The 15,968-nt window shown below is 43.3% G+C and overlaps 1 protein-coding gene across 1 annotated transcript in view; it reads left to right on the top strand.

Moving 5' to 3' along the window:
- LOC127211981 (protein argonaute-4) overlaps positions 1 to 15,968 on the top strand; it is a 42,010-nt gene that overhangs the window by 23,101 nt on the left and 2,941 nt on the right. Inside the window, exons 12-16 of the mRNA XM_051172072.1 lie at positions 1,154 to 1,338; positions 2,955 to 3,114; positions 7,593 to 7,908; positions 8,042 to 8,176; positions 15,811 to 15,912. Coding sequence (XP_051028029.1) covers positions 1,154 to 1,338; positions 2,955 to 3,114; positions 7,593 to 7,908; positions 8,042 to 8,176; positions 15,811 to 15,912 — 898 coding nt within the window. The remainder of the gene's footprint in view (positions 1 to 1,153; positions 1,339 to 2,954; positions 3,115 to 7,592; positions 7,909 to 8,041; positions 8,177 to 15,810; positions 15,913 to 15,968) is intronic.

The raw sequence follows: 15,968 nt of genomic DNA, 5'->3' as shown, positions 1-15,968 counted from the left end.
CCTGATGCCCACAGTGACCTCATCTGGCCATACAGAAAAGATCCCGCACTATACTGTAAACTCAAGAACTCTTAGAGAATCTTTGGAGTAGGAATTTATGAATCAATTCACAAAAAATTGTGAAGCAAATTGAGTAGAAATAATGCTATTTGGAAAATCCTTCAGTTCTTAGGCGTTCCCATTGCTACTGTACCCTTTCAGCAATTAAAAAAAAAACTAATTTATTTTTGGCAATTATAACTTACCAGTGAGCTTGTTTTGCTGCAGGAAAACTGGCTAAGAGTTGTGTCACCTCTTACATATATACCTTCTGTGTCAAAGTCCATGAAAAGGGTAAAGAAAATTAAGAAACAGAACTGGGGTTAAAAAAAAAAAAAAAAAAAAAAAGGAACCCTACAAGATACTGGAAATGTACAAACTAAATTATTTTGTTGCCAGATGTGGTGGCTCACACCTTTATTCCCAGCACTGAAGAGACAGAGGCAGGTGGAACTCTGGGAGTTTAAGGCCAGCCTGATCTACATAGTCAATTTCAGGCTAGGGCTAAATTGTGAGACCCTGACTTAGGCATGGGTTGAAGTAATTTCCTAAATCCAAAATATAAACTTCAAAATGAAAAAAAAATTCATGTTGGTTTCTTGAACCAAATCCGTTACAAGTTTGTTTCTAATTCTAACCCTATGGACATGAGCATGATAGCATGTTTACATGTTCTTAGTCGGACACAAGCTCACTTACCTTCATTAACCAGATTTACCAAACATGTGTTACCTGAAGCTGTGTCCCTCTTTTTTTTTTTTCAGCTCTGAATTACTGATTTGCTTTAAAAGAAATCTTTGAAGTATGAATGCTATTCTAGTTCCTAAAGCTCAACTGAACCGTAATTTTTCAGAAATTCAAAATGGGTTTGGAGGTATTGCTCAGTGGTAGAATGCTTGTTTAGCATAGTTAAAGCTCTGGGTTTAATTTCCAATGCCACAAAAAAATAGTAATAAAAATTCAGACTGATGATCTGGTAGTTTACTAATACAAATTGTTCTGTTATAATGGCAGTGGTACAATGCCAGTCTATTTTTGGCTACCGCTGAAAGATTTTTTTTGTTTGATTACATGTGAAAATGAAAATACTGTACCACTGGTTTTATCTTAACAGGAGTTTCACTGACCAACTTCGTAAAATCTCCAAGGATGCAGGAATGCCCATCCAGGGTCAGCCATGTTTCTGCAAGTATGCACAAGGTGCAGACAGTGTGGAGCCCATGTTTAAACATCTGAAAATGACATATGTGGGCCTGCAGCTAATAGTGGTTATCTTGCCTGGGAAGACACCAGTATATGGTAAGAACACTTTTAATGTTGAAAGAGAGATGATTTTGGGGGCTGGAGAGATGGCTCAAAGGTTAAGAGCGTTGTCTGTTCTTCCAAAGGTCCTGAGTTCAATTCCCAGCAACCGCATGTGATAGCTTACAACCATCTATAATGAGATCTGGTACCCTCTTCTGGTATTCAGGCACACATGTGGGCAGAATACTGTATAAATAATAAGTAAATAAATCCTTAAAAACAAGAAAGAAAAGAAAAAAGAGATAATTTCAAGTCCACAGTCCCAGCTGTACATTCTCTGTGGTCTGAGCCACAGAGATTCAGGTGTGTGTGGAGGGGGTTAGCTCAGGGTGGAGAACTGAAGTTTGATCTCCAACGTTGGAAAATGGTGGGGAGTCAGAGGGCACGATGATACTTTCTTCTTTTCTTTTTCTTTTTTGGTTTTTCCAGGCAGAGTCTCTCTGTCTTAGCCTTGGCTGTCCTGGACTCGCTTTGTAGACCAGGCTGGCCTCAAACTCACATTGATCCGTCTGCTCTGCCTTCCTGGTGCTGGGATTAAAGGCGTGCGCCACCGTGCCCGGCACGATACTTTCTTCTTTTTTTTCCTCCCTTCTCTCCCTCTTTCCATTGCCTTCCCTCCTCCCCCCTTACTTGTTGTGACAAGCAAGGTTTTGTGTAGGCTGACCTTGAACTCACTATGTGAGTTCCTCTTACCTCTACCTCCCAAATCCTGGGATTCTAGGAATGTAACTCAACACCTGATTTATGTGGTACATGCTAGGAAAGCACTCCAGCAACCAAGCCACACCCAGGCCAAGATTTATTTCTTGTTCTTCTTTTGTGTCTGTTCACAATAGACGGTGGCCTCTGCTCCATATAACACACCCTTCTCACTCCAAGACCCAACTTGGTAGAGCAAACCCTGTGTAGAAGGTTGCTGGCCACCATGTTTTTCTCTCTGCATCTGGACACCACCAGCCGTAAGGCCTCACCCAGCCTAGGGGGAGGAGGTGACATAGGGGTGGGAAATGCTGGGTCCAGGGAACTGGAAGAGGTAGAAAATTCTGGTGAAAAGCATTAGTAATATCAGAGAGGGGTTGGGGATGGGGTGAGGGTGAGGGGCTGGCGCTTCTAGAAGATAAGTTTGTACCTGCTGTTAGAAGAGTGGCACGGGCTTCTTCTCTTGGTTGCCATCTGAGCTGCAGGGCGCCCCTTAAGCTTTTCATACATCTCTAGTCCTCTCTCTATTTGCTTCTTTTGCCACCTTCTATTTATCTCTAATGCTTAGGGGAAAGAAAAAGTAGAATTTGGAGGGCCTTGTGTGCTCTGAGGAGAGAGGAACTAGGAGAGGAGTTCCTTCACCCGACCAGCTCTGAGGGAAAAGAAACCTCAAAGGACCAAGCAAGCTGTGGCAGGCAGCACCCCCAGAGTACTGGAGGTGGGCAGGCCCCCAGAGCAGCCCCGCAGGGAAAGCAGAGGCTGCTCTGAGGGCTGACAGCAAAGCGCTGGCACCTGATGCTTGCATTGACATTGTGCGTAGGCCATTAAGCGTTTAGGACTTTTCCTTTACTCACAGTAATTAGATGACTATGCATTTCACAGGGAACTAACTGATTGACTTGTTTTTATAGCGGAAGTGAAACGCGTTGGAGACACCCTTCTGGGCATGGCCACACAGTGTGTCCAGGTCAAAAATGTTGTGAAGACCTCGCCCCAAACCCTCTCCAACCTTTGCCTGAAGATAAACGCAAAGCTTGGGGGAATTAACAATGTGCTTGTGCCTCACCAGAGGTAAGATCATGACTTCTTCTTCCCACTTTACTCAAAAACCTAAATTATGTGATTTTACGATAAAGAACGCACTGTCCAGCCAGATATGGTGGTGCACACCAATGCTTGGGGAAAGTGAAGCAGCAGGATTGTGAATTCCATACCTTATCTCAAAAAACCAAGACAAAACAAACTAAAAAAGTTTTTAAAAACGCAAAGGTTTAGCCAGGTGTGGTAGTATGTATTTTAATCTCAGCGCTCAAGAGTCTGAAGTAGGCCAGTGAGTCCCAGGGCAGCCTGATCTACTTAGTGAGCTCCAGGCCAGCCAAAGCTACACAGTGAGAGTCTGTCTCAAAAACAAAACAAAAACCAGGGTCTCAGATGTAGCTGAGTGGTAGAGCACTTGCCTAGTGTATGTAAGGCCCTGGGTTCCATTTGCACTAGTGCAAAACAAATAAACAAAACGTCTCAAATATGCATCTCAATGACAGTTTCTTAGGTAATGCGTGTAAGCCCATGTACCCACCACCAGTAAGAGCATTTCCAAGCACGCCTTTAATCCCAGCACTCGGGAGGCAGAGGCAGGTGGATTGCTGTGAGTTCGAGGCCAGCCTGGTCTACAAAGCTATTCCAGGACAGCCAAGGCTACACAGAGAGGTCCTTGTCTTGAAAAAACAAAACAAAACAAACAAAAAGATAGAGCATTTCCAGGGTTAGGGATTTAGCTCAGTGGTAGAACGCAAGCGCAAGGCCCAGGGTTCGGTCCTCGGCTCTGGAAAAAAGAAAAAAGAGAGCACTTCCAGACTCCGTCAGGTTTTCTTTTATCACTCCAAAGGTATTTCCCAGGACCTGGGCTGCAGTTTACTGGTACAGTGCTTGCCTATTATGTGAGACCCTTGAGTTATCTGCGAACAAACAGTAACCCCAAAGAAACCACTTGTTTTATCTGTCAGCCTTCCTGTAGATGGAATAGGGCTCTCGTGTCCTTATCTTCCTTTTCTTGTACTTTTCTTTTTTTTCAAAACAGGCTCTCACAATGTGCTTTGGCTATCCTAGAACTCATGTAGATCAGGCTGGCCTCAGACTCACAAGGTTCTGACTGTCTCTGCCTTCAGAGTGCTGGGATTAAAGGAGTATGCCACCATGCCCAGTTTGTCGACCTTTTCTTAACACTGTATCTATGCAATTCACTTAACATTGTTGTATTTAAATAGTTTTCATTGTTATAGATTATTTTATTTGTAGATAAAATCACATAATTTTGTAGACATTATATATTCATTGTGCATTTCAACACTATTGATAAACATAAGCATTGTTTCTCTGGTATGGGACTCCAGGTGTAGAATTGCTGGATTATAGAGAATAGAGACTAGACTTAGACCTCACAGAGCTAGCCTTAAGAGATGCAGTCAGGTATGCAGCCTGTCTACAGCAGTTGACATTTCCACTGAGAGCTCTAGTCATTCCATGTCTTTATCAGTACTTGGCAGTATCAATGGTTTTTTTTTTTAACCATTTTTATTAAAATAAATAGTATCTTATTATTATTTCAATTTGCTTTACCCTGATTGATGATGAAAATCATGTTTAGGACATCTTTTGTAAGGAGCCAGTTCAATTCTTTTGTCTGTCTGGTTAATTTTTTGTTTCAGGATAGAATCTCAGAATTCATGTAGCCTAAAATGGTCTAGAGATAATTAGCTAGATGACTGTAAACCTCTACCTCCTGATTTATTGTTTGTTTATTTGTTTGTTTATATATTTGTTTGAGACAGAATCTCTGTATTGTCCACATTCATCTTAAAGTAGAAGGCTAGGTTTGGAGAGATGGCTCAGCAGTTAAGATCTCTTACTGAACCGGGTGGTGGTGGTCACAGGCCTTTTAATCCCAGCACTCGGGAGACAGAGGCAGGTGTATTGTTATGAGTTTGAGGCCAGCCTGGTCTACAAAGTGAGTCCAGGACAGCCAAGTCTACACAGAGAAATGTCTCGAAAAACCAAAAATAAATAAATAAATAAATAGATAGATAGATCTCTTACTGTTCTTGAAAAGGATACAGGCTCAGGTCCAGGCACGTACATCAGGCTCACAATTGTCTGTGACTCCAGTTCCAGGAAATCTGACACTTCTGAGGACATCTACACATACACTTATACAGGCACATACATGCAATAACAAAAAATCTTGCCAGGCTTGGTGGTGCACACCTTTAGTTGGAGGACTTGGGAGGCAGAGGCAGGCGAATCTGTCTACATAGTGAGTTCTAGGATGGCCGGGGCTACATAGTGAGACTCAGCTTAAGTGATCTTGCTTGACAAGTATCTGATATTACAGGCATGCGCCACGTCTACATCTCATGACAGAGAGAGAGGAGATAAAGAACAGATTCTCTAGGGCTGAGGTTGTAGCTCAGGAAAAAGCACTTGCCAGCACAAGCACATACTGGTCTCCAGCACTGCAAAAAGGAAAAGAAAGATGAAGGGAAGGAGGAGCTGGGAGGGGGAGTTTCTGTCAGTTGCCCAGGGTGATCCTGAACTTCTGGCTAAAGCAGTCCTCGTGTCTTAACCTCCTGAGCAGCCAGCTGAAACTACTGATGGCACTCTGTGTGGCTTCCCTGCCCACTTCTGTGTTGGGCTGATTTTCCTGACATGTAGTCACAGTTTTTTGTGGTTCCTGGTTACAAGTGTTTAGTAGCATTTAGGTATTGCAGCTGTTTCCTGTTCCGGGTTTTCCTCTTTACTCTGATAAACAATGGCTTTGTTATTGTTACTTAATTTTGTAGATTTAAAAAAAATATTTATTTATTTATCTTATGTATATGAGGGCAATATCTTCATGTACATCTGCATGCTACAAGAGTGCTTCAGATCCTAGTATAAATGGCTGTGAGCCACCATGTGGTTGCTGGGAATTGAACTCTGGACCTCTGGAAGAGCAGACAGTGCTCTTAACTGCTGAGCCATCTCTCCAGCTCCTTGTGGGTTTTTTGTTTTGAGACAAAGTCTCATGTAGCCCTAGCTGGAACTCACTACAGAGTTCAGGTCAGCCTCAAACATGTAGTAATCCTCTTGCTTCTGCTTCCGGAGTGCTGGGATTAGAGGTGTGATTCCCCACGTCCCACTCTAAATAGTGACTGCTGAGGAACATTTTCTTTCCTTTTTTTGTTTGTTTGTTTTTGTTTTTGTTTTTTGAGACAGGGTTTCTCTGTGTAGCCTTGGCTATCCTGGACTCGCTTTGTAGACCAGGCTGGCCTCGAACTCACAGTGATCCGCCTGCCTCTGCCTCCTGAGTGCTGGGATTAAAGGCGTGCGCCACCATGCCCAGCCTCTTCTTATATATTTTAATTATGTACATGTGTGGAGGGAGTTATCATCTACACTGGAAGGCACCAGTGAAGGTGCTCTCAGAGGCTGGAGATAGATGTCAGGTCCCCTTGAAGCTGGAGTTAGATCTGCCCAGTGTCGATGCTAGGAGCTGAGCTCAGGTGCTCTGGAAAGCAGTCTACCATCTAAACCACTGAGCCATGCTGTCTCTTCAGGCCCTGGTATCACCTTCTTAGGCTTGGATTTTGACTTTGTATATTCTTTGTTCTCTTATGCTATTTTTAATTTATTTATTTATTGAGACAAAGTCTTTTTATGTAGACTGGCTTAGAACTCCAAATCTGCCTGCCTCAGCAAGTATTAGTGACTGTGGCTATGTGCGTCATGTGTGGATTATGTCTTTTTCTTTTCTTTGAGATTGGGTTTCACATATCCAAACCTGGACTTGAACTGAGCCCTTTACATAGCCAAAGACGACCTTGAATACCTGCCTCCACTCCTGATGTGAGCGTTGAGTTATAGATAGCACCATAAAGGTTTCTGTTTTGTTTTGTTGGCTAGCTTTTACCATATTTTATCCATATTTTCCTTTGATTCCTTTGATAGAAGAATCAGTGATACTGAATGAATTTACATTTTCTTTTTTCTTTTTAAATTTTTTTTTTTGAGACAGGGTTTCTCTGTGTAGCCTTGGCTATCCTGGACTCACTTTGTAGACCAGGCTGGCCTCGAACTCACAGCGATCCACCTGCCTCTGCCTCCCTGAGTGCTGGGATTACAGGTGTGCACCACTGTGCCTGGCATGAATTTATATTTTCAACAATTATTAAGTGCCAAAGATGAACTAAGCAAAGTTCTAGGTACTAGTAATGACCAAGATAGAGCAAAATTGCTACTGTTATGAGATTACATTTGTATAGGTGTGTGTGTGTGCAAATTAAAATAAATAAGTAAAATATGTGGTGTAAGTGATAAATAAATATTATGCATAAAAATAAAACAGAAAAAGAAGACTTGATTCTCTTCTCTAAATTTCACAACTTAAAGAGAGTTGGTTTTTGGAAGGTTACTGTTGTGTCCTATCTGCAGTTATCTCTGGTGATAGATTTTTCTCGACTCAAAATTTCATAGTCATATGTTTTGAGTAGCACTGTCTTCTTAAAATCCGGCAGGCCCTCAGTGTTCCAGCAGCCTGTTATCTTCCTGGGAGCTGATGTCACTCATCCGCCTGCCGGGGATGGAAAGAAGCCTTCTATTGCAGCTGTGGTGGGCAGCATGGATGGCCATCCGAGCCGCTACTGTGCCACAGTCCGGGTGCAGACGTGTCGGCAGGAGATTGCCCAGGAGCTCCTCTATAGTCAGGAGGTTGTGCAGGACCTGACAAGCATGGCTCGGGAGCTACTGATCCAGTTCTACAAGTCCACGCGCTTCAAACCCACTCGCATCATCTACTACCGTGGAGGAGTATCCGAGGGACAGATGAAACAGGTGCTCCCCTTGGCCCGGTGCCATGCTACTAGCACTCTGGCAGAGCGCCCTCCAGCCTGCCACTTGAGAGCTGAGACCAGAGGGATTCTAGGCAAGTTCTCCGTGCAACAAAATTCCCCTTCTGTCTCCTTAGGTAGCTTGGCCGGAGCTAATAGCAATTCGAAAAGCATGTATAAGTTTGGAGGAAGACTATCGGCCAGGAATAACCTATATTGTGGTGCAAAAGAGACATCACACGCGACTCTTCTGTGCAGATAAGACAGAAAGGGTAAGAGGACGTGCTGTAAGCTCCTTCACCTGACTGTGTGGCAAGTAAATGTGACTCTGAGTAGGTTATTGAGCATTCCTCTAAAACTTGCTGTGTCTAATTATAATTTGATAAATGTACTGATGCAGTTGAATTTAGATGACCAGTCTGGATGACACAACCGTTAAGAGTGAATGTCTCAGCTGGGCGTGGTGGCGCACGCCTTTAATCCCAGCACTCGGGAGGCAGAGGCAGGTGGATCACTGAGTTCGAGGCCAGCCTGGTCTACAAAGCGAGTTTAGGACAGCCAAGGCTACACAAAGAAACCCTGTCTCGAAAAACCAAAAAAAAAAAAAAAAAAAAAAAGGGTGAATGTTTCTCTTGTATGACAGAATGCATGTTTCTAGAGTTTTGGAGTGGGGATTGGGAGTTTTATGTTAATTACTTTTTTATTGTTTGGTTTTGGCTTGGTTTTGTTTTTGTTTTTTGAGACAGGGTTTCTCTGTTTAGCCCTGGCTGTCCTGGACTTCCTTGTAGACCAGGCTGGCCTGGAACTCACAGCAATCCATCTGCCTCTGCCTCTCGCGTGCTGGGATTAAAGGCGTGGGCCACCAAGCCTGGCTCATTACTTTTCTTATTGCTCTAACAGAACACCTAATAAAAGCTTTGTTTTGGCTCACAATTTGAAGGTGCAGTCTGGCTCACAATTTGAAGGTGCAGTCCATCACGACAGGGAAGTCATGGTGGCAGGAGCTGGAGGCAGCTGGTTGCATACATCTATAGTCAAGTCAAAACATGCTCAGCTCCCTTTCTTTGGTTTAGTGTTTGTGGGACCCCAGCCATGGACTGATGCTATTCCCCGCCCCCCTCAGTTAGCATGGGTCGTCTCACATCAGTTAACTTCATCTAGAAGCTGAGCATGGTGGTACATGCCTTCAATCCCAGGACTTGGGAGGTAGAGGCAGGTGGATCTCTGTGAGTTCATGGTTAGTCTGGTCCATGTAGGGAGTTCCAGGGCATCCAGAGCCATATAAAGAGACCACGTCTCAAAAAACAAAAACCACCCCAACATTTAACCTAATGTAGAAACTCCCCCATATATGCGCAGAGCTGTCTCCTAGACAGATGATTTTCGGTCCTGCCAAGTTGGTGGTCGGTGTTAGCCATCACACGCTGTTTGTGTAGGGTGCTGGTTAGAAACCTGTCATAACAAGGAACTTCAAAGTGGGACAGGGCGTGTGTGTGTGTGTGTGTGTGTGTGTGTGTGTGCTGAACATCACGCTTTGCTGGACATCCAGCCCAGAGCTTCACAGGTGCTTTCTGCTGCTTTTCACTGCTGATGCATGAGTGCTAGTTCTAGGGTATAAAGCAGAGTCTCCTGAGTGAGTTTATTTCAGCTGAGGGAATCACTGAGGTGTCTACTCAGAATGATTATGGTGTCAGACTTATTAGCCATAGGTAAGAGACTTTATTATTCTCTAAGCCACAATGAAATTTTTTGACAATTTGACCTAGGATTTTTCATTTATTTAGAGAAATTTTAATTTAGAACATGGCCGTTCTGGCAAGAGATCACATCCAAAGACCTTCTAGGTCTGTGTGATCCAGCTGGAATACAAACACACCTTTAATCCAGGAGACAGAGGCAAGCAGATCCCAGTTCAACACCAGTCTGGTATAGATCAAATTTCAAGTAAAGAAAAGCTTAGGTCCAGGCATAGTGGTACATGCCTTTAATCCCAAATAATGAACGGAAAGTTACTTTGTAGAAGGAAGCACCCATGTTTGAAAGTGATGTCCAGTTGAGTGGCAGAAAAAGTGATGAATCAGAAAAAGATTTGACAGAATAGGATGTGCCCAAGTCTCATGAGAACAGAGGGAAGCTACTTAAGGGAGCAGCACAGAGACTGAGAGAGGAGGCAGTTTCAGTAGGTTTTACAGAGAGAGGTTGAAGGAGAGAACCAGCTAGACACAGGTGAAGACCAAATGAGCCGGAGGGTGAGAAGGAGCCAAAAGGTTAGAACAGATTGCTGGAGTTAGTGAGGCCAAGCACAGCAATTCAGAGACGGAGAGAAAAACCAGATTGAGTAAGTCAGCTGGGAGAGGAGTTTGAGCCAGAACAGCTGAGTTGATCCAGCCAGCCGAGAGCTCAGTAAGAACTAGAAAGGGGGAGCTTATTAAGCAGTAAGTCTCAGAGACTGAAAACATTCTAGTCCTAGGTTTGATTGTATGGGTGCTAGAAGCTTCCTGGACTAGGCCTAGGTTAGCAGATGGAAAGCCTCCAAGACAACAATTGAAACAGATGAATACATACATACATGCATGTATGTATGCATGTGTATATATGTATGTGTGTGTATGTATGAGTGTGTATGTATGTGGTTACTTATTGGTGTGTCTGTGAGTGTGTATGCATGTGAATGTGTTTAGGTGCATACATCTGTACATGCATGCAGAGGCCAAAAGAGGGCATTAGGTGTCCTCCTCTGCTATTCTCTGCTTATTCCTTTGAGGCAGGATCTTTTCCTGAATTGGGGCTTGCATTTGCTTGTCTAGGCTGGAAGCCAGTGAGCGCCAGCGTTCTCCTGTCTCTGTTCCCCTTGAAGCCTTGTATTGCAGGCATTTACTGGGACGCTCAGTTTGGTACATGGGTACTGGGATCCACACTCCTTTCCTCAGAATTGAAAAGCAGATGGTCTTGTTTTGTTTTGTTTTGTTTTGAGACAGGGTCTCTCTGTATAACCTTGACTGCCCTGGACTCACTTTGTAGGCCAGGCTGGCCTCGAACTCACAGCGATCCGCCTGCTTCTGCCTCCCTGAGTGCTGGGATTAAGGGCGCGCGCCACCGCTGCCCAGCACATGTTCTTAACTGTTGAGCTGTCTCTCCAGTTTTATGTGACTGTGAATGCAGTCTGCATTCTGTAGTAACTGTGCTTTAAAATTTGAATTTGGTCATGTCCTGGGCTGGTGATAGGGAGTACCATAACTGTAGTAAGAATTTTGTAATTTTGGTTTCTTTAAAACAAAAAACAACAACAACAACAACAAAAAAAACCCAACAATGCCGAGCAGTCAAGGCTACACAGAGAAACCCTCTCTCAAAAAACCAAAAAAAAAAAAAAAAAAAAAAGAAAAGAAAAGAAAAAGAAAAAGATATGCTTATCTTATTTTATGTGTATGCGTGTTTTGCTTCATGTGTGTATGTGCACCACAGTCACGCCTGATGCCTGCAGAGGTCAGGAGGGTCGGGGGAAGCAGATCCCTGGGAAGTGGAGCTACAGATGCATGGTTGCTGGGACCCAAACCCAGGACTGCTGAGAGAGCAAGAGCTCTTAACCACTGTGCCACCTCTTCAGCCCTCAGTGACTCTTCTTCCTGCTCTCAATTTGAACTCATCTACTTTTCCAGGCTCACTTGCTTATCAGCTCCAGGTCCATATTCCTGTCCCTAGATTGTTCTGGCAGACTCCTGATTTGTACTTTGTTTGAGTTATCTACCAGACATTTTCACTCAGATGTTCTGTGAACAATGTATCGGTCTCCACAGACCAGGCTCTGTAGTGGTGATAACAAAAATCCATCCTTGTGGCTTACAAAGATTCATTTCTTGCTCACTCTACACGTTCACTGTGGCCCTGCTGCAGCTGTGGCCCTGTTGTCTTCCCTTGGAACCAAGGCCAACAGACTTAGCCTGGAACCTTGCCAAGCCACTGTGGCAGAAGGGAAAACAAATAAAAGACAGGCCAAGTTCTGGCTCTTAAAGCTTCTGCCCAGAAGTAACATATTTTGGGCCACATTTTATCATCAAAGCAATTCACATGGCCACTCCTATGGCAGCTGGGTGGAATTTTATAATCTTCCCTTAGGGAGGGGCACAGAAATAGTTGGCATCAGTGATATAGTCTAATATAGGTGTGTCAAGCAAAACACGTCTAACCCTCCTCCTTACTGTTTAACCCCCATCCGAAGCCTCCCCTAGCTCTCCTTAGATTCAGTTGCTTGGCATCACTGTGCTTTGTGTTAGCCACACTGCCAACTTCAGAGTCATTTTTAAATTCTTCAAATGCTTTAAGGTCCCTATCATGTCCACTTTGCCAAATAGTCCCCTGTGGTCTGACCCTGAGTCTTTCTTACCCTGAGTTCGTGTGTTTCCACTACCCTAGGCAGAACTTGTCTGCAGGAGAGCAGGAGACTCCTAGCAGTCTGTTCATCGCCATTGCTCCTTCATCCTGCTATCAAGCTTTGCTCGGAAGTCTTCAAGTGTTCTCCACTGCTTGCAAAACACATTCCTTTGCTCCATCATGTTTTCTTCCACTGTGTCCTCATTATGTCTCTCATTTCTCACTGTGTTCTTTCCTCTGGAGTGACCACATCTATCCCTCTCCTTTTCATTGTTATGTTAAGGTTTACCACTGGTACAGTAAAATACAACCTTTTAAGGATATAGCTGTACTTTATGGTTCAGACTAATGCATATAGTTCTGTTTATACCAAATCTTTTTTTTTTTTTTTTTTATTGTGTTGGACATTGAATCTAGGGTCTCAAACATATAAGCAAGTGCTTTGTCACTCAGCCAAATCTTCTGTCCCCTTTATCTTTTACTTTGAAACGGGGTCTCACTAATCTTGGTCGGTCTTGAGGGCACTCTGTAAATTTGAGATCCTCCTGATTTTATCTCCCGAGTAGCCAGGCTCACTGGTTTGGGTCACCAGAAAAGGTTTTTGTACTCAGCCTTGGGTAACTTTTGACAACATGGATAGGCATTTTTAGCGTATAATTTTGCCATTTCCAGAGTGTCATATAAATATTAATAGAAACATGTAGCATTTGAGTTTGGCTTCTCTTAATTAGTATAGTGTATTAAGGTGTCACCCTTGAGATTATGTGTAGTAAACATTTTTTTTACTATTATTGCTGAGTTTGAATGCGATAATATGAATGAGCTACAGGTTACTCATGCATCCCTGAGTTTAGGGCACTTTTAGTGTTTTCAGACTTTATCCCATTTTATTTATTCATTTATTTAGAAACAAAGTTTCACTGTGTACCCAAGATGGCCTCAGGTTTATAGCCTTCCTCCTAAGTGCTGAGAGTTCTGGTGTGTGCTACCATACCAGGCAGGGCCTTCTTTTTCAGCTCCTACTTAACCTGGAAGACATAGTGTGGCTACTCCCTCATTACCAGCCTTTCCAGTGCCTTCCATCCACCTGTTGGACATTGTACCAAAGTACTTGTGTCATGGAAAGCAGTTCATTCTTTCTGCCTCTGGCACTTAGACTCAACACTTGCTGCAAAGCCTAGCTAGGGTGCTCAAGCTATAAGTACTGAGTACAGTGGTTTCAGTTTCCCGCAGACATCATACAGATCTGTAGGTTTCATCTCTAGAACCCTAGATTCTTTTTTTTTTTTTTTTTCATTGATGCTTTGTGTTTGTTTTTGTTTTTCAAGGCAGGGTTTCTCTGTGTATCCCTGTAACTCACTCTGTAGATTAGGCTGGCTTTGAACTGAGAGCTGTGTCTGCCTCAATCTCCTGAGTGCTGGGATTAAAGGCATGTGCTGCCACTACCTGACATCCCTAGAGATTTTTTTAAAAAGAGGTTCTGTGGTTAAATAAGTTTGGAAATGCCATTTATTCTATTGTCTTCTTAAATATTATACCTGATTAAATAGTGGTTTTGAGAAATTACACCTTAGAAAAGCCTGTGTGTTTGTGTGTGTGTTGCTTCTCACTTGCCAGGCAAGTGCTATGCCACTGAGCTATATTTCTCCCTCTAAAAAAGCCTTATAAACGGTGGTTTAATACATTGTTCCTCAAATTTGACAAAAAACACTTTAAGTGCACAGTAAAAAAAACAAACAAACTAATATTGCTAGGCAGTAGTGGCGCATACCTTTAATCCCAGCACTTGGGAGGCAGAGGCAGGTGGATCTCTGTGAGTTTGGGGCCAGCTTGGTCTACAAAGCAAGCCCAGAACACCTAGGGCTACACAGAGAAACCCTATCTTGGAAAAAAACCAAAACCAATAACAAACAAACAAAGCCCCAAAACAAACAAACAAAACTAATATTCCTAAAGAACATGATTTTAGGAAAGATGCTAGACCATTGTGTACTTGTTCATCTTATTTAGGAGGGATCTAAGACTCCCTAGTGGATCTCTCTCTCTCTCTCTCTCTCTCTCTCTCTCTCTCTCTCTCTCTCTCTCTCTCTCTCTCTCTCACACACACACACACACACACACACACACACACAGAGTTTTTTCCTGAACATACATGCCTGTAATAGCATTTAAATTATAAACATACATCTCTGTGTTAGTGAAACTTTCTCATATTAAATTCTACTGAACTGCAGAAAACAGAGATGAGTAAGAAGATTTAATGCGCTACCTTTCAGTGCATTTCTGGAGCCCCACCCCCCCACCCTGCCCCCGGCCTTTCTAGAAATCTGATTTTAGTGTTTAGTTGTGGAAGAACTTTAGGATTTTAGAAATGCCAGAGGTCATCACTTGATCCTATAGATGATTAGATTGAGGCACAAAGATGTTCTGCTCTAGCTGGGCGTGGTGGCGTATGCCTTTAATCCCAGCACTCCTGAGGTAGAGGCAGGTGGATCTCTGTGAGTTTGAGGCCAGCCTGGTCTACAGTGCCATTCCAGGACAGCCCAGGCTACACAGAGAAACTCTATCTCAAGAAAAGCAAACAAACGAACAAAAAAGATGCTCTGCTCAAGGCTGTAAGGACTGACTGGCTCTGTGGTCTCAGCAGGAGCCTCTCATAGTCATCTGCTAGGAACTCTGACCCCATAAAAGGATTAGTTCTACTGAACCTGTCGAACCAGCTCAGAGGCCTGTGCCTTACCTTTCACTTTTTTTTTTGTTTTTGTTTTGTTTTGTTTTTTGAGACAGGGTTTTTCCATGTAGACTTGGCTGTCCTGGACTCGCTTTGTAGACCAGGCTGGCCTCGAACTCGCAGCGATCCACCTGCCTCTGCCTCTTGAGTGCTGGGATTAAAGGCATGCGCCACCATGCCCAGTCTTTCACTTTTTTTCTTCTCAAGTGAGAAATGAAAGTCATTTTTTCTGGGGAAGTTTATCTATTCTTGCATTTTCTCTTGTAGTGCTGAGGACTGAATCCAGGCTCTTACTCATGTCCATGCTAAGCGAGCACTCCACAGCTTCGCCACATCCCCATCTCTAACATGTGGTTTCCCCCTTCTCTGCACACAGAGTGACATCTATAAACACCTGGCAGTCTCAGTGCACAAAACTATAGTAAAAATTATTATTTGGATCCTCCAAAAGGCTTTAGAGACGTGTTTGGGAACATGCTTTAGGATGAAGCATTGAGCTAAGAAAAAGTTACTATAAGGGACCCAACATTTTTTTTAACAGGGTCTCACACTGTAGCCCAAGCTGACCTTCCTGACCTTGAACTCACAAGAATCCTCCCGCCTCAGCCTTCCAAATGCTGAGGTTTACAGGTATAAATCACCACATTGGCTTAACATCTTGAATTAATCTAGAGTTGAGACTTCACATAACAGCAATCCAGTAACTTGTTACCAACAAATGTATCAAAGGAAAAAGTGGCCTTTAGCTTGTTTGTTACTCAGATGATTAATTGTATTTTTTAAAATGATGTATCTTTTTAACAGGTGGGGAAAAGTGGCAATGTCCCAGCAGGCACTACGGTGGATAGTACCATCACACATCCATCTGAATTTGACTTTTACCTCTGTAGTCATGCAGGAATTCAGGTAATTTGGAAGCTGGTCCAGATCTTTGACCTGATAGGGAGCTATTTGCCAGCTCA

This window comes from Acomys russatus, chromosome 29, assembly GCF_903995435.1.
Source record: "Acomys russatus chromosome 29, mAcoRus1.1, whole genome shotgun sequence".
Lineage (NCBI taxonomy): Eukaryota > Metazoa > Chordata > Mammalia > Rodentia > Muridae > Acomys > Acomys russatus.
Note: the sequence above shows the minus strand (reverse complement) of the source record. Positions and strands in the feature narration are given on the sequence as shown.